Source organism: Scardinius erythrophthalmus (genome assembly GCF_964197995.2).
Source record: "Scardinius erythrophthalmus genome assembly, chromosome: 1".
Classification (NCBI taxonomy): Eukaryota; Metazoa; Chordata; class Actinopteri; order Cypriniformes; family Leuciscidae; genus Scardinius; species Scardinius erythrophthalmus.
The window spans coordinates 51,983,969-52,009,068 of record NC_138221.1 but is presented as its reverse complement, the minus strand read 5'-3'; the positions used below and the strand labels follow the sequence as shown (position 1 = coordinate 52,009,068).

The 25,100-nt window shown below is 35.3% G+C and overlaps 2 protein-coding genes across 2 annotated transcripts in view; one reads left to right on the top strand and one right to left on the bottom strand.

Moving 5' to 3' along the window:
* Positions 1-1,158: 1,158 nt before the first annotated feature.
* On the bottom strand, positions 1,159-6,291 carry LOC308696201 (trypsin-like; the record flags this gene model as incomplete). Its single annotated transcript, XM_081374665.1, has 6 exons — positions 1,159-1,446; positions 2,182-2,324; positions 2,422-2,690; positions 3,233-3,401; positions 3,504-3,524; positions 6,237-6,291. 6 exons carry the CDS (start codon positions 6,289-6,291, stop codon positions 1,159-1,161), a joined length of 945 nt encoding a protein of 314 aa, XP_081230791.1.
* A 5,051-nt stretch (positions 6,292-11,342) lies between these two features.
* The window catches only part of taok2a (TAO kinase 2a), a gene marked incomplete at its 3' end in the record, with an annotated part of 28,673 nt that continues 14,915 nt past the window's right edge, over positions 11,343-25,100 (top strand). The window contains 10 exon segments of the mRNA XM_081386324.1: positions 11,343-11,790; positions 20,992-21,132; positions 21,221-21,292; positions 21,411-21,512; positions 21,582-21,627; positions 21,855-21,951; positions 22,124-22,237; positions 24,377-24,468; positions 24,866-24,960; positions 24,962-25,027. Coding sequence (XP_081242450.1) covers positions 21,001-21,132; positions 21,221-21,292; positions 21,411-21,512; positions 21,582-21,627; positions 21,855-21,951; positions 22,124-22,237; positions 24,377-24,468; positions 24,866-24,960; positions 24,962-25,027 — 816 coding nt within the window. The 5' untranslated portion in view covers positions 11,343-11,790; positions 20,992-21,000.

Sequence of the window (25,100 nt, the reverse complement as noted above, 5' to 3'; positions counted from 1 at the left end):
ATTAACCAAATAAAAGGGGTACAATCATTGTACAATCAAATGTGTTTTCTAAAAGTTTTTGGTCATTTTTAATGCACATTTTGTAAAATCAATAACTCAAAGACCGATAATCTGTATGTTATGCATAAGTGATAAAGTAATTTTAGGGGATATTTTCTGTGTATCTGGCACTATTGTTCAGTACTGGCCGGCAGTATAATAGCCTTTTTGCCTGTGTTTTAGGTTGATGTTAGTATGTTTTATAGAAGACAGAGAGGAAAAGCTGCACCTGATGATAGTGATGGCAGTGCATCAGAAAATAAGGTCATAGTAAGAAAGGAAGAAGTTGAACATCAGTGAGGAATGAAGCAGTCAGGGCAGTCCTTAAGGCGGTGCAACCGGTGTGACCACACTGGGTCTCCTGCTTGGACGGACCAGGAAGCAGTGATAGAAGAAAATACGTCATAGATTGTTGTTGAAGTCAGACACTTGTGTGCATTATTCTATTCCAGTTTGGAAAGCGTGATCCATACAGAGGTCAGGAAAGAAGCCACTGCCTATAATTGGCCTCATTACACTGACAAGCAAATGCTCCAAAAATTATTTTGACTAAACAGATCAAAATTGAGTTACATGTGGAAAGTGTGGGCTACACTGAAAAAGAGAGTCTTGTTGATTTTCAGTTGTGCTACAATCATTGATTTGGAATTCCAAGAAAGAAACCATGTAAAAGTTTTTTTTTTCTTTTTTTTTTATACTTAATTAAACATTTCTCAATTTTCCAGGCAGTAAAATTGCATCTGAATTTGTGTCATGTTTTTGACATTTCCACATGCGAGTTCCAAATGAAATATAGTACGCAAGATGAAATGGAATGTTAATAATTCTTTTTATTTTAATTTATTTTTTGAAACATTAAGACCTTTTCATAATTTTCAGAGACTGAAATTGCAAATGGCATAAACTGTACCCTCATTATTCAAACATTCTGAGGGCACATGTTTGTTGAACTTCACACAATCTATTAATGTTAAAAAACCTCAATAATAGGAGTATATTTCCAAGAATAGTATCTATAAAAAAAAAGAATAGATGACAATATAACAATATACCTGCTCTCTTTTGAAAACTTGTACAGCGCAATTGTCCTCTTAATCAAAGAACCCTGAGAATTGTCATTCAAATAATCTCTGAAGAGAGATATAGGGAGCATATGAAAGGGATAATGGAGAATGTGAGAGAAATGGAAAATAAAAGCAGGTCAGGTGAGCTTCTGAATCCACTGGAATAGAATTCGACAAATCCAGGCTGGTTGCTGTCCATGTAAGAGTTGATCCAGTCCTGGTAGCGAGATACTCGGGCGTACACACCGGGGAAGTTGGGATTAGCACATCCTATACCAAAACTCACAATGCCAGACTGAATCCACCGGGAGCCGTTACTGACCATTGGACCTCCAGAGTCTCCCTGCATTGATAAACAACATTTATACATCTGAAAATATACAATTAACTGTTAAAGTACAATTAAAGTGAAATTAACAATGAACAATTCTTATTTTTATGGAATATTGCAGTGTTTATTATAATCACTATGATTTTTTTCTGTGCATTTTTTTTTCAAATATTCATAATCTTTATTCAAAATAACCTCTCCTGCCACTTGTGGCAACATCTCTTCTCTAGGCTAATAAAGTGTTTACTGGCGTGGCGTTTCACTCACATGACATCCCCCCCCCCCCAATATGTGGGTTAGACATATTGCAATCATTATATTTGACTGAAATGCTTGTATTGAAATATTTTACGCATTTTATATTCTAACAATGCTAAAACTATACTAAGATGAGACAACTGAGGTCGTAGAATGTGAAAAATGCTGCTGCAAAAGAGTCTGAATTTAAAGTATTCGACAAACAGTAGGTGAAAAGTACCTGGATGATCTACTACTTCCATTAGGATTCTGGAGTGCACATTCGACGGACTATTTACTATCACATAAAGTCACATGATAGGTGTTTTGAAGCGACGCAACTGTCACTGGTAGGATGCAGTAGCCTATGTCCTAATTGCATTTATATTAGTGACTGTAAAATATCTATTTCAAATGTGAGAGTGACATATTTTGATTTTCAATGTTTGGGCTTGGGTCATTTTTTTGTAATTTGTAAATTAAAAAAGCTTCAAATGGATGATGTCATACCTGACATGAATCTTTCCCTCCCTGATTTAGCAATCCAGCACAAATCATATTGCTTGTGATGCCTCCTCTATAAGCATTATTACAGTCACTGTTGCTCACAATTGGTATCATCACCTCCTGCAGTATGTCAGGAATCTGGCTGCCTGTGACATAGATGAGAGGACCATTTTAGTGTCATTTAATAGCCATTTACAGTAAATTGTTGAGCTTTACAGTATTTGCAAGTAAATATTTACTCACTCCCTTCTTGTAACGCGCCCCATCCAGTGACCCAGCTCTCTGTACCTGCACCAAATACACTACCAGCAGCAGCCAGACAGACTGGCTGAATATAATCAGAGAACGTCACAGAAGAGGAGAGCTGGAGCAATGCTATATCGTTATCACTGCTAAGATCATTATAGTTAGGATGGTTAATGAATCGTTTCACTGTCCTGGATTGCTCATAAGGGTTTGAGCCCGATTGGCTCCGACGCCCTAGGTAGATCCTAATGGTACCCAAGGAGGAGCTGTGAATAGGCAAATTCAGTTTAAATTCCACTGTCATCAATTTATAATTGTGTCTTGAGTTGTATATAAAGAGTTAGTTCACCCAATAATGAAAATTATGTTGTTACAACACTTTCATTCATCTTTGAAACACAAATGAAGATATTTTGAATGAAATCTGAGAGATTTCTGTCCCTCCATTGAAAAGCTATTCACCCAAAACTCTGAAGCTTCAATACATTCATAAAGAGATTGTAAAACAAATCCACATGAATCGAGCGATTTAATTCAAGTCTTCGCAAAATTTGCTGCCTTAAATTGTCAAACTTATTGATCACATCATTTTTTTATTAATCAGCAAACTTACATAAAGCACTCCGATTTTTTAAACGGAAGCTCAAGCATGCTTGCTTGACACGAACATCTCTAAAAGTTCATTAAAAATATCTTCATTTGTGTTTAAAAGATGAACAAATGTCTTATGGGTCAGCACAAGAGTGAGTAATCGATGACACAGTTTTCATTTTTGGGTGAACTAACCCTTTAAGCTTCAAGTTCATACCTTTGGAAGCAGTGAGCTGCAGACAAAACCCAGTCTTTATTGATTAGACTCCCGCCACAGAAATGGCCACCAAAGAGGACACTTTGAATGCTGACTTGCCACGGCCAAGACCCTGCCGCTGCAGCCTGTCCTCCAACAATCTTGGTGTTGAGGGGAGCTTGACCACACACTGATTATAGGAAAGAAAGTGAGGGAATTCTCAACTAAAATGCCCTATCAATACACATATGTGGAACAAGAGTGTTATTGGTCATTAAGACTGACAACTTACCATCTAACTGGCAGAGAGAACCTGTGAGGGAGACAGAGACCAGATATTTAGATACAGTTTTTTACAATCACTTTGTTACTATTTTCAGAACCTTGATGTAATTTTTCACAACTCTAGACACAAAACCCACAACCAATGATCAAAATGCACATTTTTCAAAACTCTAACCCTTTTCTCAATTGCTTGGATACAATACACATTAAACTTAGATCATTTGTTCATTCAACAAAAATCACCTGTTCAATATGACACAACTTAACATCAAAGTACTACTATTTCAAAACGCAATTCACACATTTCATTTCAAATGAGTGTCTATTAATTTCCTTACAATGATCTAACTATCAATTGATACAACTGCTCAAAATGATAAGTAACTATTGCATTACTCTGAATGCATAGTTGTATGGAAACAGACAAACAATCTTCCATGTTTACTGTAACCATTAAGATCAGTTGGATTACTGTAAATCATGAAAGTTTCAAGATAATTGTCACCAATTAGCGTGGAGCATGAACCAATTAGACTACAATATCCATTGATGTAGCCTAATATTTGATCATACTGCTTCATCAAACACTGTGTCTATGGTCCCAAATACTGTACCACCTTTTCAGACTATTTACAGTATTGACAGCACTGCACTGTATAGATAATCACTCCTGTTCTGTTTCTTACAGTACAAGCAAGCAAGTTGAGGAACACTGCATTTGATGTTTTGCTGTCTTTTCTTTTCTTTTCTTTTCTTTTCTATTTCATAGCTAATTATTTTTGCTTTGATTCAAATAAACCTATGTTGTGATTGTACTGTAGTGTTTATGCTTCAATGGTATTTCACAGTAAATTAGTTTTTTGAACCAATGATTGTGCAAGTGCAAGATTTCTTTAAAGATGTGAATGCACAATGCAATGTTTGAACATTAGACAGCCTGTGTTACAAGTGATAACCGTTTCGAGTTTTGTGTCTAGAGTTTTGAAAAATGACATCAAGGTTCTGAAAATAGTAGCAAAGTGATTGTAAAAAACTGTAAACAGAGCCGATGAACTGGTTTGTGTTACCTGCCTGAGGCCTCACTGTTATATATAAATATACCTTTTACATAAATGTGTTGGCAGGCACATACCACTGTCATGAATCAAGAGAATATATCCACACGGATTATAGGCACATTGTTAAAATGACTCATTGTCATGGCATGAAAGTATAACTGAATTTGTTAGTTCTGTTCTGAACCTTGGCCTCTAACTTATCTTCATAAATAATAATTATACTACTTTTAATCCTGATGTCACTCTGGAGAAGCAGATCTTACTCACATGTTTTGGATGTGCCCCACACTTACTATTTACTGGTCAACCATATTTGATACACTTTCTAAACTATGTGAAGTACTGAAGTCATGTGCTGAATTTGCTATTTTTGGTACTCCAGGTGATGAAACGAGTCTGACTCAAAGACAACTAAACTTTATTGCCTTTGTGACAATTATATTGCCATCCTTATTGGCCTTATTGCATCCATATAGCACATTTCCTGGTGCAGTTTCTATAGGGGTGTGTTAAAGCTAAACATGCCAGCTTTATGTGGCAATAAACTAACAACCCCCAATTTTATCAGGTTTTACTGAATACTACATATTTTTTATGAATATTGAACATATTATTACAGTTTATCACAGTGCCGTTTCTCGTGCACGTAAGAGATGCTTTAAAGCTAAAATTTTGCCTTATATAGCCTATTAGGCCTATATAGCCTACTAAGGCCAAATTTTAGCTTTAAAGCATCTCTGCTTTCCACTTTTTTAAACAATTTAGCTTATTCAAAGTCGCCATACATTTCAGTTATATTCCTATACACTCAGAACGTTAAACCCAATTAAAATAGTAGGCTCTATAGCCTATAAATATATGTTACATTTGTAAAGAAATTCATGTGAAAAGCACAATGTTTATTTCCACAAACATCTCAACAATGTTGGGAGGGTTACTTTTAAAATGTATTCCGTTAAAGTTACAAGTTACTTCATAAAAAAAGTATTCAGTAACATAATCCAAGCACCACATCATGACAGTTTTACACAGCCCCGTATATATATTTATGTAAAAGGCTATAGGCCTACAGACATCTAGTGGTTGCAGTATTACAGATGGTTTATTTTTATTTATTTAACATGTAGCCTACATGGAAAAAGAAATACTTATAGTTTATTCACAATGTTAAAAAAGTCTACATGATCTACATTTTAAAATTCATGTTGATCAAGGCTGTGATCTTTCTTAATTTCACTGACTGACCCTTCGCATTAGTTTTGGGAGTTCCTCTTTGGGTGTTTTTCTTCCATTTTCCTCTAGAAACTTACATAGGCTACAACTACGATCAGAAATAAACTATGGAATTTAAAAATAATTAACAAACACAAAATTTTAGCTATACGATGTCTGTGCTAGTCGTAACTGTGAATGTTTAAGTTTGATTTTGAGTCCTTTGATAAAGAAAGAGTTTTAGCTGAAAGGCATGGTTTGCGCTACACAATACAATGTTTTTATACAATACAATACAATATACAATTTTATACTATATAATACAACTATGTCTAAGTCCTTTTTCCTCTTAAAACAAAATAACTGTGCGATTTCAAGACAAAGTTCCTTAGCAACAGAATTCAATTGGCTTGTCATTATTAAACAATTTAAACAATTAAACTTCCACTTAGACTTTAGTAAGATAGTACCTGCTATGTTGAGAAGTATGATTCCAACAACACTCAAAGCTGTGTTCAACTTCATACTTGCTCTGTTCTGTGTTCGGACTTCAGTTTGCTCTAATCTCAGCTCTCTAATGTGATGTACAGTAAATCAGATGCTGTCGTGTTCTTCAAGAGTTCTCAGCCCCCATGAGTCTCTGACTCTTTTTCAGATGCCTTTATTCTGTATACACGCCCTGTACACTTTTACAATTTTTATGGATTACTTATTGAGCGCCTTTCAGTTCAAAGTCGCTTTACACGTTTACACATTATGCCAAGTGTCTAATTTGATTTATATAGGCTATTTATGGATTTTTTTAATGAATAGAACATTCAAAAATACAGCATTTATTTGGAATAGAAATTGTGGGTAACATTGTAAATGTATTTACTCTTTTGATCAGTTTAGTAAAACAAAAAATCTTACCTATAACCCAGAAAAAGTTATGTATATTCATGCAAAGAACATATTTGGGTTGTGTTTCAAAGATAAAAGTGTTTCTTGTGAGTTCATAAGGGCAAAGAGGATGAAAGAAGGAGAGAAAGAACAGGAGAACAAAATATGTAAAGAAAATGCATCTGAAATACACATTTGAGTTTAGCTACAGTGTCTCTTCCATTTGATTATGTAGGCTAAAAAACAATATGTTTATGGAGACCAAAATTAGCAAAAATGGACAGAATTCTTTTGCACATGGTAAAGGGCTCACATAGCCTATACAGTATGTGAGCCCTTTACCATGTGCAAAAGAAAAAGGGACAAAGTCATGGGATAGCTCATGTTATTTTTTTATGTTTATGCATAAAGTAGCCTAATAATTAAAAAAATCTAACAATATGAATCATAAAGTCAATGTTACTTAATGGAGAAGAGAAGACGAGTATCATTAACTGAACAGAGCTGCTCACACTTACATGTTCTGCTAAACTAAAAAAAAATACATGATTGGTTGGAAACCGGTTACAATTTTTAAAATTAGCATTTATAGACATTTGAAATAAATAATTTACCTGTTGAGAGTGTGTTGACAGTCTGTGTAGTTGTAGCTGAGCTCCAGAAAATCAGTAGGCCTAATGAGGATTTGACAGTTACAGATTTGAAAAACAAAAATGCGGGAATGCGGAGCCAAGTGTTCTTCAGGACGATTATGGTTCTAAATAGAACTGTTACTGCGTGTAAAGAACCTTAAAGAACCATTTTTTAAGAGTGTACTTTTACTGTTATTAATATTATTACTATTTCTGTGCCTGTCTGAGTGTCATTTTCATATAATTTACTAAAATGTTGTCGATGTTGACTGCTCGCTCAGTGATAGTTTTACCGGTTTTACTACAGTGGACAAACTGTTTCTTTCAAAGGAAAACATTCCCTTAATTCTGAGAAAAAAAATTGAAAACGAAATTGTGAGATAAAAGGTGGCAGTTATGCTACCTTTTTTTTTTTTTATGTGGCAGAAACAGGATTCCATATATATTCTGGAATAAACACTACACCATTGTACAGTGAAAAGACAACAATGGAAACAAAATATGATAATTTAATGTCATATACTGCTCTCTCGTATGTTTGTATGAAATCTGTTGTTTATTCCTCAATTACATCCACAGTCTGTTTCTGAAAAGATCCTCTTTTCTCTAGTCATAACTGCAGAGACATCATTCAATGGCACTGTTATTTATTAGATGACTCATGAAAACTATATATTTTTTAAGGTTCGGTGCTAATGAAAATTTGTTCACTGATTACATCATATTTATGAACCATGGCCTCAGTGCAGTGTATTTTATGTCTCCAATATTTATTTTTGATAAAATATATAACTCAAAAGTTGTAAAGATGGAAATCATACTCATTACCAAATCAATTAAGATGGCTAAAAATTAACTTCACGTTGACACCCTCATTACAGAGTTCAGTGGTATATCAGTGTACTGTAACATATCAGTGTAGTAATAACAGCATTAGTCATTCCACTGGCTTCAGTTTATTTGTCATGAACGGATTGCACCCCACCAAAATACATTTGCTCTTAAAGGTTGTATGAATATTACTCATGTAATGCCTTTCTTAAAGTCCCCCTGTTTGTGACTTCAGAAACAGCAGCGATTTCAAACCCCTTTGGTTCACTGCAGTTTTAAGAAGAAAATAAAGGGAGTACATAAGTTTTACTTCTTCCTACTCCTTTTCACACATGAGACAGAAGTATGTTCACACAGGAAAGTAGGTACCTTGTTTGCTGCTTATCTCTTGTTGTTTTTTCTTTTTTTTCTCTTTAATTTTACTTTATATATTCTTCTCTCATGTTCGAAATAAAGATTTCAATCAATCAATCAATCAAAATACTAAGCAATGGTGTTGACTTATGAATTTGCACATTTGTCTTAAAGCATATTAAAAACACCACATATAAACAACATTAACAACTTGATTTTCACCACAGAGGGACTTTAATACATTTAGGGAGGATATCTCACACTTATGTCCTTTCATATTCGGTATTATTATCATTTTAACTGCACTGACGAGAACAAAATTGAACTGAATTAAGCTAATGACACTATCATTAACACTGTTATTGAACTGAACTGAATCAACACTAAACTTAGTTGAGCTGAATGAGACTCTGTAGAGCTACTTTACAGCTGAATTTAGTTTGTTTCATGATGTATGACCATTGCAGCATTTGAAGTGAATTAAAACAAGATTGTATTTAGCTGGATAATGACACTGTTCTTCTGTAGAGTTGCTTCATGGCTTAAATAAAAGTTGTTTCGTAAATGATGAATTTTACAACATTAGCACTGTTATTGATTTTTCTGTTTATTAATGTGAAGCCACTTTGATATGATCGGTACTGTATAAAGCACTATATAAACAAATGAGAATTGATTTGACTTGACTTCTTTCTGCAATCCTGATCCAGAATCTCTTATACATATATTCAATTCTTGCAACTTTAAAGTATTCTATCCATTTCAATACATAGTGCATTTCATATAATAATTACAATAGACTGTAACACTGGCTTTTCCCATAGTGATGACACGATAAAATTGTTGTATTTTGCTTGGGATTTTAATTTGCTTAAAGCAAAAACGACAGCCAAAATTATGTTTTAGATTATTATTTAAAAAAAAAAAAAAAATTATAACTCACACAACAAGCTGACATGTATGAAATGTAGGAATACTTCTCTTCTATTGAAAATAGTACTCTTTTTAATGTAGCATTGTTACAATTTATGCCAAACCTTAACGTCGTGCAATGAATCCAGCAATTGGGTCATATGCGGTGACTTTCCTGTCCCAATGATTTATTTACTCATATTTTCTCTAAAATGAGTCACATATTTATAATAAATGGCTTAAATTGTAGATTTAAATATTCTTTACAATTTAAACAGAGATAATAGACTTTAAAAAATACTATTTTGTATTTTACACAATTTTAATTGATGTATGCATTCAATTGTATCATGTCCTCAGTGCACAGTAATCAACTTCTGCAAGAAATATGAACCATGAAATGACATAAACCTCAAATTATGTTATTGACTAGGCTAAACTGCCTCTAATTATATAAATCATGTGAAAATATAGGTCTTTTTCTTTAAATTTTCTTCAATTACTGTGTCCCTGAAGTCATCTTCCACCCTGTTAGTATGTATTTTCTGCCTTCTAAATCCTAATGCAATTTCATTGAGACCATTTTCAAGAAGTGACATAATTTCTTTTTCCCGCTGGAATTCAACTGTACAAACTGAGGTAAGCTTCAACTCTCACTCCTAGCTTTTTTTTTTAGTTTTTGAAATGTTATCCTGCTTGTCCCACCCTGTTCCACCCTGTTAGGCTATGTTATTGAGAATGTTTGTCCTATCAAAAAAAATGTAAAAACAAATCTGACAAAGTTCTGTTCATCTGTAGAGGGTTATAGCTAAATGTTGATCACTCAAAGATCTATGACTAACTTAGCTCAGAATCTTCCACCCTGATAGATTCCACCCTGTTAGGTCTATAAACCTAACAGGGTGGAATGTGAAACTAACAGGGTGGAAATTCTAATATAATTTTGTATACCGGTATGTTTGTTAATCTAGTTAATTCAAATGAATTAGTATCTTTATTTTTAATCAAATATAAATAAATAAAAATGTGATTTATTATGTCTGTCTTCTCTAATTTGTAAATATTTCTCTAGCCATCTGAAGAGAGAATTGTTTTGCCACCATGATTGATTGTGATAAGGAACCACATAGCTATTTTTTGTGTCCCTCCCGCAAAGGAAATTTGAATTTTTATTTTATTTTATTGTTTTGAAAAACGTAAAGGTGCCGTTCCACACATTACTGATGGCACACCATGCAGGACAATGACAAAAAGCTCATCCACTGAACCTTTTAACACTGGTGTTCCACCCTGTTATATTCTGTTCCACCCTGTTATATTCCGTTCCACCCTGTTATGCTCCTTTCCACCCTGTCAGACAAGTGATTTTAAATAATAATTTGACAGCAACGTTAAATTTTTGGTATACTTTTTTGTCTTATTTTGTGAGGTGAGGAGCACGAACACCATATATATGTTTTGAGCCAAAAAAAAAATAATATTATTTACCATACTATTTGCAAAAACGGGCACAAAAAGTACCTGTTTTTAATAATCAAGACATATACTATTCATCAAAAACTGTTTTGCTTGCTTCAAGAAGGGACATAAGGGACATATAGCCTACTACCCAAGAAAAGTTCATTATTGTTTAACATTTACATTATTAACATGGTGTGATAACTATATGTCCCTAACAGGGTGGAATATTTTCATGAACAGTGTCTGAACAATCTACCCATAATTATTATTTTTTGAGTCCCTGAGCTTGACACTATTTAGGTTGAATGCTAAAAACATGAAAATCATGTACTTTTTTCCCCAACACTTATGAAGCCAAAATGTCACCGCATACCAGGAATGACCCAATTGTTAATATTTACAACTTGATAAAACGTTGTCCTTATCAAGATGGTGGATTCCCAAAGCCACCCTTCACCGGAAACACACGGCACAGCATTTTGACCTCCCTTCCGGTTGGCTCCCGCCCCACGTAGCCATTTTGCGTTTCCTGGACAAAAAAGGGGGTAAGATAGAAAGACAATCAGACACAGAATAAATTTAGTCTTCAAATCATATCTAGAATCAAAAGCGCGGATGTAACTGTGCAATATGATAGGCACGGGAGCGGGCGAGCAGGTACACCAGCCGCGGCCCGTATTCAAAGTGGAAACAGTTGGCTAGCTGGCTAACGAGCCGTTAGCGAGAGAGTGAGATAAAGACTTCATATACACTAGAGTTTTAGGACATTCATGCGTATAAAAGTATACTCTTCTGCACGCTAGAAGGCGGACGTTGGTAGCAAAAAAATGGACCGTGTGTTGATTTGAAACGTCGCAGCGGGCAAAAACAGCAAACGCCACGGTTTTTTGCGGAGGAAGCCGGATAACTGTTTATTCACAGGGAATAAAGAGGAGGATCGCAGCACGCCACGGTAAGATATGTTGTTTTTAATCACTTTTAAGTTTGAAACTCAATGGTGATTGTGAGACTTTTATAGCTGGATAAGACGCGTAAACTCGGACATTCTGTTGTTGACAGACGCTCATCTTGAGCCTGTCATGAACTAGCCGGACATCTTCAGTCATAACAATATAACGTTAAGCTAGGGTTTGTACTAGTACGATTATTACTCTAGTCGGTGCATGTGTCTCAAAGCCTAGTGAGCTGCCTATCCAAGAAGCATCAGGAACAATTTTTTGTCTCTATTTCCCCAAAATGCATTTTCACTGGGGATTTGAGAGACAGCCGGGTTGTTTCTATTGTTTAGTTTCCCCCTTTCCAGCAGAACACCGGAAACTGACTGTGCCCCCATCCCTAATTAGCATTTATACAATAGTATGCAACTCTTTATATATTTTAACCACACACTTGACTATTCATTCAGCCCCGAGGCCAACAAAACACTACACAAAGTCAACAGGAAAGGTTTTAGTGGTGTGAAAGGTGTGTTTCAACTGCACAAATACATTATAGACTTAAGTGCACTCAGTGAGTGGAAGGAAGAACATTACTGGGTACCATTTAAGTACAGTAATAGCACATTAGGGCATGTGTAATCAATACTTGATATTTATAATGCAATATAGTAGACTGTTAAGAGGAGGACCTCATCAATGCTGTAAAAAGTGAAAGTGACATGTGAAGGCCAAGTATGGTATTGGTAACCCATATTCTGAATTTGTCATCTGCATTTAAACCATACAAGTTAGTGGACATATTTTAGGAGTAGTGACTGAGTAGTGAACACACACCTGGAGCAGTGAGCATCCATTTTGCTGTGGTGCCCTCGGAGCGAACTGGGGGTTCAGTGACTTGCTCAAGGGAACCTCAGTCATTTTTTGCTGCATTGAGAAAATCGAACCCGCAACCTTCGGGTTACCAGTCTGACTCTCTAACCATTAGGCCATGATTGTAGTTCTCAATCCTGGTCGCTGCACATTGTGGATGACACACCCAGATCAAGTCTTTTGAGCATCTAACTTGTAAGTTGAAGATACAAATCAAGTGGGGTTAAAGGGTTAGTACACCCAAAAAATGAAAATTCTTCCATCATTTACTCGCCCTCATGTCGTTCCAAACCTATAAGACTTTTGTTTGTCTTTGAAACACAAATTCAAATATTTTTAATGAAACTTTTTGTCCTTTCCTTTGAAAGTCCATTAAACCGAACCTTTGATGATTCAAAAAGATCGATATTAATCAAGCAGTTTAATCCAAGTCTTATGTAGAATGTATTCATCTATACAAATTGATCAATGGTTTTATGAACTTCTTGAGTCATCAAAGGTTTGGTTGCGTGGATTTTCATCGGAGAGACATAAATCTCTGATTCCATTAAAAAAATTCTTCATTTGTGATTCAGAGAAAACGAAAGTCTTATGGGTTTGGAACAACATGAGGGGGAGGAATTAGACAGAATTTTCATTTTTGGGTGAACTAACTCTTTAAATATAAGAGACATCCAAAATGTGCACTATGATCAGGATTGAGACCTACTGTTGTAAAAAGTTGGTTGGTGGTTAGCAGCTGCACATGGATTTCCCTTAGATCTTGCGTGAACCTCCTCTCTTTAAACAGGAAATGTGCAATAGACTTCTCCATCCCATAGACCCCCACCACCCTGTAATCATGCTGCTGGAAGCACTGGTGGTCATCCACAGAGCTCAGATGACATATGCTTTTCCTTCATTACAGCAACCAGAAAGATTTCTGTGCTGCTAAAAGCTTTGACACTCGGGTGAAGCACAGTTGCTTGTCTCCCGTGGTGTGATTGAGTCACCGTCTGTTTTATTGTGCAGGGGTGTCTGGTTGAAGCATTATATTTTAATCTGAGCATCAGTTGTTTTCTGAGCTGACTGTCCCAGATCCCAACACATGTTTGCCCGGGAACGGCCGTGTCTATCATTGTGTTGTCCATGTCAAAATACTGTATTTTAAGTTGCTGGCATGAACTGAAAATCCACCCTGCCTGTTTTCTAAATGCTAGCAATTTATCAGAGTGTGTGAACAATTCACAATCGTCACTTTTTTTATTTGATTTTATTGACCTTGTAATGTATCAAAATATCATAACTGGTCCTTCCAGCGAAAATGACTGGAAAATGGATTTCTCTAGTCATTTAGTCCTCTTAAACTCTGCTCCTGCGAGCTTGTTTATCTGCCTTTACTTGCAACACCCACATCTTAAATTCCAATCAACAACTGATGCATGGAACTAACTACCCGCCCTTCACTTCTTTTCTTTCTTTTTTTTGATAACTTTACACTCAAATCAAATGGTACATCACAATACCGAAGAAAAGATTTGTTGTGTTTCATCACAACTGTTAAGACAATGTAAAATCGAATAATGCATGTTATTCCTTTTACAAACCATGTTGTCTTGGTATAATTTTTTATAAGGAAACAACTTTCCTTTTTCTGCTGATGTCAAAAATTCCTACATTTTTTACCCCTCCCCTCCAACGATCTGACTCCATTGTCATTTCCCAATGGATCAAATCAAGTCCAAACCACTTTTTCCCCATTTAATATCATATTTTATTCAGAAACTCATCAAATTACGGAAGTAAAATAAATTTCAAACTGCATTTAATTTTGATTTTATGGACCTCACTCATGTCTTAAATTAAATGTTTCTATTCATTTACATGTCTTTCAAATATGTTGAGTGTAAAGGCCCCAATATACTCACAGCAAAGTTCTTTTTCAGTCTTCGCTTTGGGGTGATAATAAGTTCGAAATACGTGAGCAGCGGTATACTGTTAGCGAACATCCTGACGGCGCCCGTGCTGAGAGTGACGTTTAGATGAATATGTAAATATGTGCTCCACGCTTTCCTTTCAATAAAATAAACACACAACGCAAATGACAGCGATGAGAAAACCATAAAGAGAGCATCTGATCATAGCTATGTGGATGTTTGCACAAGCTCTGCACATTAGTCACATTACGTTTATGTATACCACTTGCAATAGATTTACAGTATTAAACATGGAAAAACAGTGTCAGTGTCTTTTTGCAATTAGAATTACAACTTAATTTTCTACTATAAATCGGCTCTCCAGTGTGTTCATGTTTTTACTCATGGTTGTCTGTCCTCGATGGACTGAAAAGAAGAAATGGAGCGGAGAATATTTCCAAATCAAAGAAGGCAGAGCCTCAAAAGCCACACCTACCTATTTCATAATCGCCATGGACCAATGGTAGTTTGGTGTTTACCAGCCAGAGCGAGCTTTTCTAAAAACAAACCCCTGAAACAAACTCAAAACGAACTTTGTTTTTGCCTGATTTTATTCAAAATAACATCACACCAGTTTGTTCTTCGATTTCGTATCGGGGTCTTAAATCTTCAGGTCTAGACCTCAGACTGACAGCTTATTGTGTTGTTAAAGCACAGTTTAGTATGTAGGGCTTGGTAAAAAAAATAATGATTTCTCGATTTTAATCGATTCTCATTTTTACCAACCGCCAAGAACCAATTAGTTCAACAAATAAACATGAAGGAACATCTGAAGGTATGTTAAAAGATTGTCAAACTTACCGAAATCCATGTCACATGTAATCGCTCAGTGTTTCTACCGCGGGAAGACGTCAGTAAAACAGCTTGTAAACAATTTCACATAACGTCACATTTACCTCATATTCAGTGTCCATAAACTCGCTAGTCAGCTAGAAAAATGAACTCTAGATAGGAGCATGCCATTTTAATAAATATATGCACCACATTACATATTCCTTATAAAAAAAACTTCAACTTTTGTTGAATGTTTGAATAAATCCATCAAGTTTTTATGACAGCATTTACATGTTTATATTTCAAAACACGAATTGGAGTAGAAATGATTATTGTAAAGTTAGTATTACAACTTCATTATAATAAAAAACTGCCTCGAGTGTATTAAGTGTTTGTATACAAATCAGTTAATTTTATCCTTAAATATTATAGTAATGTAGTACCAACTGACTCGCGTGTATCCAAAATAATATCGAATTTAACCGTAATCGAATCACAAGCTTGTGAATCGAAATCTAATTGAATCGTGAAATTGATGTAAATACCCAGCCCTATTAGTATTTGAGATCATGGTGTTACAGATTTAATTTAGCTGATTTAATACAGATATTTGTTAACAGTTTAGTGTTTGTGATTTTTATAGTTCTGCAACAGACTCAATGAATTCAGGGATGGTGATACAGTGCAGAGAATTGGTTGACTTATAGCCATTTGTGTTCTTATAAAAGCTTGAGCCTCAGGAGCCAGTGCGAACATCAAGATAACAATAAAGAATCTCAAATAATTGCAAGTCTCCACCTGTCTGATTCAAACTGACGTAAGAATGTCTCCAATGTGTCTGTTTCTCAGTGTTTTTTTATTTATTATAGTTTAAATGGGCTGCGTCAACTAGCCAGTAAAGATTCAGATCAGATTTCAGGATCGATTATCATCACCAGAGCATAGGAGATCAAATTAATCGTTTCATCTGGCCAGGTTTCTGTCAGCTGCTTTGACTTTGCTGGTGTTTTTCTTTGGACTACTTGCACGATTAATTCCGTGATTTACTTATTATAACTTGGGAGTTTCCGGTTACAGCATTCAGCGCACCTACATGCATGAGAACGCAGATTATTATTATGTTTTATAGCTGTCAATTGATTAAAACAATGAATCCTGTTCTCTGCATTAACATGAATTATCTTGAACCTGCTGAAATGTTAAATATATTCCAACTTTCCAACTGTGCATTCCTAATAATACATAGCTTCTATTTCCCCACTGACCTGCAGCAGTCCAGGTCTCGTCCTCTCATTAACAGTGTTTTCTCTTTCATACCTGTTGGTTTTACATTTTTAAATGAATTGCTTGTTTGCACCGGTGCTCTTATTCCAGTCTTCTAAAATATTTAAATGAATGAATGCTTGTTAGTACGTGCCTTAAATAAATGTAACTGTTAAATATTTCATCTCAAACAGTAGACAAGCGTAGAGGAGTAGACATCTAGACATCTCAAACAGTACACAGCATAGAGGAGAATGACAGTCGACTACTTTGAATATTACTTAATTTTGGGCATAAACGTACATTACATACAGTAAAATGATTGACAATGAAAAATGTCACAAAATAGTGATTTTTAAATATTGAATTCAAATTAATAAATATCACTGATCTTATTCATCAGGTCTAACACACCTTAGCATTGCGTTCACTAGTTTAGACGAGCACTGACACCTTGGTAAAAAAAATTGTGTGTTTAACAGCTGCTGCTTTCTCAGATCGGCTTGTGTTGGATTAAAACTTCATGTTCTGTTGAGTTTGGAAAATTCTGATCATTAGAAAAATCAGAATATCTCTTATCCTGTCTCTAAAAATGTTGAGATTTTTTTAAATCTTGCGTACACTCACTTTAGGGGGAGGAAGTGCATCACAAAGCTCAGTGCAAGTAATTTCTGTATGCACATATAAGCATTTTTATAGAAATATTTAAGAGCATTTAAAGAGCATGTTCCTTACATTTACTGGAAGAGAAAATGACAGCAACTTGTTTCTTCTACTATCCTGGCATTTATTTTTTTTGCCTTCAATTTGCAAATTGTTTATCGGAACATTTCTCAAGATTTTGAATTGTGACTTTTTGTTTAAATTAATCAAAGAACTTATAACCAACAGATGAATCCGTAATCAAAATAGTTAATTGCTGCACAGTTTAACCCAATGTAGTTTTTCACTCCCTCGCAAACCTTATACTAAACCGCCTCACTCAGCCTGAAGCTTAAATACATATTTACATTTCCACTGTGTGTGATTTGTGAATTTTAAATGCATATGCAAATGATAGGCTATGTTCTTTTATTGATCAGAGTTTGTATATTATGGATTTATGTGTTTGGATGTGAATATGATCGTCGTTTTTTCTTAACAATAGTTGGCAATTCAGAAACTTTGAACAAACATTATTGGATCATTAGCATGAAGAAGATGAAAAAAGCAAGGAACGAAACATCTGATTTTGAAACTCCATCCAACCAGGGCAGATTACTGCATCTTCTTTATTAATACGCTGCACAGAGTCACTACTTCTAACTGGGTCACAGACTTCACTCTGAGTCTTTTATAGTGTGCCGCAGATGCCAGATTTTGGCATATAGGCTAAGCCAAGCCAGAGAAGAGATGAGAGGAGTTTACAAGTTAAGAGTGGCATTTTGGCACTTGGTTAAATTTTTGAAAACCACTTTCACCCCAAACAAATAAACCTCTTTTTTAAAATGCCATTTGCTCCCAATTTGTTTATCAAAAATACAGCAAAACAGTAATTTTGTAAGAATATTATTAATTCATTACAATTGTCTTCTATTTGTATATTAATTATTATTGTTGTCTTATAATTTAATAAATGTAATATATTCCTGTGATGACAATGCTGAATTTCCAGCAGTCTAGGGCTGTCTAAATGGCTGAAAAACTAAATTTGAAGTTTATTCTTAAATATTACTAATATTTGAATTATATTTGAATTTAAAAGGTTTCATTTCACTTAGAGGAAAAAAGCTATTGTCTTGTCTCCTGAGGGTGCAATGATTAAAATATTAGGCCTAGCTAATGCATATAAAATAGCATGGCTGTAAAAAAAAGTTCATGACGTTTAAACTAATGTTTATGAATCAAATATAATTTTGTAAATTGCATAATTATGAACAAAAAATTTCTTTATTTAAAAACATGTCATGCAATGGAATGGGAAGAAACCCCACACAAAGTCTTGACTCTCGAGACATGTTTTTTAACTTTACATGGCTTTCTAAGAACGCAGCTCTCTAATGCGAGATGCAAATGCAACAGTCAAAGATGTCCGTCTAGTACACAATGGAAAAGCAGCGCAGAAAGAGTGCTCTGAGTTTAATTCAGGATTGACTGCAGCTTGGTTGTGGTTTTGACGAAACCTAAATATTCTCCGCATTGAGATTTTCTATTTCTGCAATGTTTTGAGCAGCGCCGTATCTATTGAGTTCAACTGGATATGCTAACAAAAACAATGAAACGCTACAACTCACTATGAATGCACCGTTTTTACATTTGAATGTGGATTTTATTTTTTAATTTGACGAATATTCGAAATTCCAATTTTAAATTGACAGCCCTACAGCAGTCATTACTCCAGTATCACATGATCCTTCGGAAATCATTCTGATATGCTAGTTTGGATCTCAACAAACATTTCTTATTATCAATGTTGAAAATCGTTGTGCTGCTTATATTTTCTGGAAATATTTTCTTATATATATGTATATATAATTTTTTTTTTTTTTTTTTTTTTCAGGAGACTTTGAATATAAAGTCCAAAAGAACAGCATTTATTTGAAATTTAAATCTTTTGTAACACTATAATGTCTTTTAATGTAACTTTTGATTATTTTAATGCGTCCTTGCTGAATAAAAGTAACTTTTGAATGGTATTGTATGCATTCATGTTTTTCCCCTCTTGGTTATCTGTAGATTGGTTGGATTTAAAGTAAACTGTGCTTGGAGTTATCAGGTGCACAGTACACAGGGTCCATATTTACCTTTTTGCTTGGTAAATTTAGGTCGGCATGTATATATGTCTTGCTGTGTTTATCTATTACAGTGTGGTAGCTTAAAGGTATAGCGGAGGATGTTTTACTTCCTGGTGGGTAACCTATACTATTGGTCCTCCTAATTGTCAATCATTCTGGTGAATCAATCAAACTTTTCAAAAAGTTGAGAGGGCGGGTCTTATCTAAAATTTGGAAAGATCCTCCGCTATACCTTTAAGGGTCGTTCTGTGTCAACTCAAGCAGAGGTCCCTGGCTCAAATTATTTATTTATTTTTTGCTAAAAAATATTGGTAGAAAGACAAACAAATTGTGATGAAAGCCAGATATTAAATGTCACAGGTGTATATTTAGTAATCCACTCTTTTGTAGAGTGTTAAAAATTTCAATTTTCACCAGATTTGGAGCCATTTTACAGGAGTATAAAAATGACTTTAGAAATATGGTTGGTCCATTAGTAAAATCTGACATTATATTCAAACTTTGTCAGCCACAAGGTGACTATTTACTCACCTAAAGCCATTTTTACTGGCGCTAAGATTAGTTTTTATTCAAATCATGGCTCTGAACCGTTCAGGGAATTGAAAGGAAAAAAATGAATATTTAACAGGAACAAACAAAAATGAAAGAGTTTAATCGTTTTAAACAGAAACTCTTATTTGAAATTACCATTAACCAGTCAATATCGTTGTTTTATCGTTCTATTTGGCAGAAATTTGGCAGAAAACCAATCATGAATACAAATAGTACAGCAGCATATGCAAATGTGACGTTGACGCATCCAACATGAGTGAAATGCCCACGCTCAGTTATAGAAAATAAATTTTAATTGTCACCGTGACAACAAACTCTAGGCTATGTCTTAAATAACCACAAAGAAGCATCCAAAAAATGAGGCACAGATGAATGTATAGCGTGAAGTTAAAACCTGTTTAGAAAAGTGTTTAGTGACATGAAGGAAAACACTTCTGTAGTTTATGTGAGCCAGCTAAGAACGTAATAGTAATAGAACGCCTGGGCCTATATAAGCTCACCATTCCCAATTACTTTTTTAGATTAGCACTAAGAAAAACTTGTCAGTCAGTATCTCTCCGGTCAAGTCGTCTGATAAGTAGTATCTCTGCAAAAATGATGATGCATTAAATATTAAAGCTTAATTATCATGTGTTGTCAATTGTGAGTGAAAATTTGAGCAAGTCTGACTATAAAATTGTATAAAGTATATTCTAAATTAGCATGATGTTATTAACGTCTATATTTTTTCTATTTAAACCTTTTTCAGAACTGTTATGTATAAGGAAAGTAAGGACAGAAACGTTAAAATACTGAATCTACTCGGAGAGAACAGTTTTTTTTTTTTTTTTTTTTTTTTAGCCCTGATTTAAAATAGAAGTCCAGACTGATGTCTCATTGAATAGATCGCCTGTTGAGAAGTTCCTTGACTCAATGCCTTGTTTTTGTGATGTTGCAGATGAACAATACAACAGGATTGCTTATTCAGCATTCATGCATAGTTACCAGTTCTCTTCTCTTTTTTTTTCTTTTTTTTTCTCTGTCTCAGGAGCCAGTCATGCCTGCCAGTGTGCGTACTGGGACCCTGAAGGACTCAGAGGTGTCTGAGCTCTTCTACAGAGATGATCCTGAGAAGCTCTTCACTGATCTACGGGAAATCGGTCATGGCAGCTTTGGAGCTGTGTACTTTGTGAGCAACCCATGCCAATATTTAGCTATGGATGTGTTTGTACGTGTGTGTCATAAGGCTCTCTATATGACCGTATTTTTTCTCTCAGGCTCATGATGTGCGTTCCAATGAAGTCGTGGCCATCAAGAAGATGTCGTTCAGTGGCAAGCAGTCCAATGAGGTCAGAATCAAAATACAACTTGTATCTCAACAGTATTGAATCAGACAGTTCGAACTCATTCACAAAAACTAACAACATTTTTGCTACTGTTTGGCATGTTCTCTCTCTTGGCCCACAGAAATGGCAGGACATCATAAAGGAGGTGAAGTTCTTGCAGAAGCTCAGACACCCCAATACCATCGAATACAAAGGGTGCTACCTCAGAGAGCACACAGCATGGGTAAGTGCATGTGCGTGTGAGCGACGTGTTTGTCTGACGTGTGCTAATGTTGTCTGTCTCTCCTGTTAGCTGGTGATGGAATACTGTCTAGGATCAGCTTCTGATCTTTTAGAGGGTGAGTAGTTCATGTTTACCCTTCCTCACATCCTCCCTTCTTACCAAATAAAGCTGTTGTGCTCTCCCTCAGCTGCCCTGTCTGATATTAGAGGTGTCCATTTGTTTTCACTGTGCTGTATTTGTACCATCATCAGTTCAGGGACATGCAGGTGTAAATATTGTAATCGTCAGATTTCTGGATTGTGATATTTTCCCACAGTGAATTATTTAATTTTTATCCGACAGTGCATAAAAAGCCTCTGCAGGAGGTGGAAATAGCTGCTATTACCCACGGTGCACTTCAGGGCCTCGCCTACCTTCACTCTCATAACATGATACACAGGTGAGACCGCTGACCCTTTTCTTGAATGCTTGACCTGCTCGCTTTGAGATTTTTATTTTCGGCTGTTCTTTTGTAATGCCATCTAAGTTTTTTACTCCATTGTCAATATAGATTTATTTTTCAGTGCTGAAAGATGCACACATCCTCATTTCTTTTCTTTTCTTTTTTCCAGAGATGTAAAGGCAGGTAATATTCTGCTAACTGAGCCCGGTCAGGTGAAGCTTGGAGATTTTGGCTCTGCCTCAATCGTTTCTCCCGCCAACTCTTTTGTGGGTACACCTTACTGGTGAGTTGTTAATACAATTGATTATTTAGTTAAAAGCAGAGTATGTAAGTTTTGCCGCTAGAGGTCTCTTGTTCAAAACAATAACAATGGCGACGCCGTGAATGAGTGTGGAATCATGGGAGTTGATGTCTTCACCTTCACAGCCGATGGAAAACAGTCTGATGGGACTCATGAGAAATCATGTTCATGGATGAGCTGATGTATTAAAGTTTTATTAAAGTTACTGAGCTGTGCGGGGCCGAGAGCTGTGGGAGCGGAACGAGGCCGGTGGAGTGAATGCTAATGAGACAGATCCCTGCGCAACACACCAGTCTCGAGTCCCATAGAGGAGCTCCGGAGATTTTATTGTGCTTATATGCCGCAGCCACTGCCGCTTCTTTTCGTTTGTTGTGTGTGCATTTTATGATTAAAGTTACGTTTAATGTCCGCTTCCTCCTTCCCTGAACTTGACATTCAGTTACATTTGATCACTTAGAAATCACATTATTTTATTTCATTCTAATGAAATGAAATTACTGTTCATACAAGTCACTTTATTTGCTGAATTAAAACTGTGGGGTAACGCAGCGCTGTTTTAATTGCTCAAAACAATTATACTAAAAATACATTAGAGTGTGTTGAAAGTTATGTTATTACTCTAATTGTTGCACATTGCAGGAAGATAGATCGATATTAGAATATCATATAAATAAAAGCTGAATGACTCTAAATTGCTAAATGGCATGCAATTCTTTTTAAACTATATTGTATGGTGGAGAAAATGCTGTATTACTGTTACTAAAAATAAAGCTCTTTCTCATTATGCTATGTTAGCCACTTGACAAAGTAGTGTTGTCTCTAAGGTACAAACATGTTACTCGCAGTAAATCAAGAAAACAAGAGATTTAAACAATATAATGATTAGTTTCTGGCGATAAAGGTATCCAAACAGTTGCTCGCCTGTCTAATAAAACACATAATATAATAAAGCGTCTTTGATGTTTTCATGGTTTCTACGGAATTCAAACCGGAAATCGCGGGTAAGGCGAATATGAAGGGTTCTTACAATAAATGAGCATGAGAGAGTAATTTTAGCATCTTTATGCACCGTACACAACTGTTCAAAAGTTTTGGGTCAGTAAGATTTTTTTTTTTAAGAAATGACTACTTTTTTTTTATTCAGCAAAGGACACAACTCCTTGGAAGCAAACTCTTTTACAAAAAAAAAACTATTCCAAATAAATGCTGCTTTGTAAATGTTTAATTCATCAAAGAATCTTCAAAAACTATTACAGACTAGAACGATAACCATATAAGCGTTCACACACCAGCGGGGACAAAGTTACGTTGTCTGCCTCTTTAAATAGTTAAACTTGTTTTAGGCGGGTTGGATTCTGATTGGCTGTCAGAGTTTTTTTTTAATCACTCATCAGCTGGAGAAAAAATTATAATTCTGAAAGTGATTCCAACAATATTGTGTCATTGTTATAGTTGTGGTGTGGATTACCATATTCTCATAGAATTAAAAGGATTATTAAACTTTATAGTTATTATTTTTGGTTTGAATGGCTATTTTAAATTACATCCCCTAATATTATGTTTTTTACTGTATTTTAATTTGGTCACCCCAAACTTTTGAATGGTAGTTAACATAGTAATAAACAATTATATTTACCTAATATGTTTACAAAGACATTTTAATAAGAGACGAACACCACAGAGACTTCCATTAACTTTGAGTGTAATAAAAACAGTAATAAATCTTACAATCAGAGTTTTGGACTGAACCACTGAACTAATTAGGTTACATTAGTTTGCATATATGAATTAACCCTTCCACTTCTAACATTATTTTTTTCTGCAAAAATATAAATCTATTAAAATGTTTTAACACTCATACTTTCGAGTCATGACGGACTGCTAAACAAGTCTAATAACACAACCTTTAGGAAACATACTGGCCATATAAAAAGGATATTAAAATGATTACAACATTCACTATGTTGGCCATAATATCGGTCCATAAATGGTCTACGCGAACTGAGAGGAAACCTGCATTGTGAATATTAAAGTGTGTCTGTGCAGTAGATTGTGCTTTTATTTCTTTCAAGGGAGCAAAGAAAGTAGTGTTTACCATGATCCGTTCCCTCTCGTGTTTAGGATGGCCCCAGAAGTGATCCTAGCCATGGATGAGGGGCAGTACGACGGGAAAGTGGACGTCTGGTCTCTCGGCATCACCTCCATCGAACTAGGTTTGTGATGTTGAAACTCATCCATGACTTGCCACCTCCCACTGACCTGAAACTTAAGGCCATCTCGAGTATTAAGAGGGTTCATTTAGGCCAGCGTGTTTCTGTGCTTGCGAGTCTGTTTTGTCGCCGTCTTTTGCTTGGAAAGGGATTTGGGTTTTAGTGTCTAAGCTGCTTTGGGTTGTAAGCTAACTCTACTCCTCTTTCTCTTGTTCTCACCCACTCTGTGTGTCTCCTTTAAACTCCTAGCCTTTTCATTTATTCACTCATACCTCTTACTTTCTGTTTATTTCATTGTAGCACTAATTCTGGTCTTATCCTTTTATTCCGACGTAATTATCTTTTTTGTGTGTGTGTGTGCTTGCACTGGTTTTAAATTTCTGTTTGTCTCTTTGTCTAGCTGAAAGGAAGCCACCCTTGTTCAATATGAATGCTATGAGTGCCTTATACCACATTGCGCAAAACGAAAGCCCTGTCCTGGCGTCAAACCACTGGTGAGAACTTTGTTCTACATTTTTTGTTTTATCCTCCTGTTCTTTCATTGTCTCATCTTAACTATTTGGTTTTGCTTTTCATCTCTGTTTGGTTTTGCATTTGCAATCAATTTATTTGTTTTTCAGTGTGTGGGTAAACTG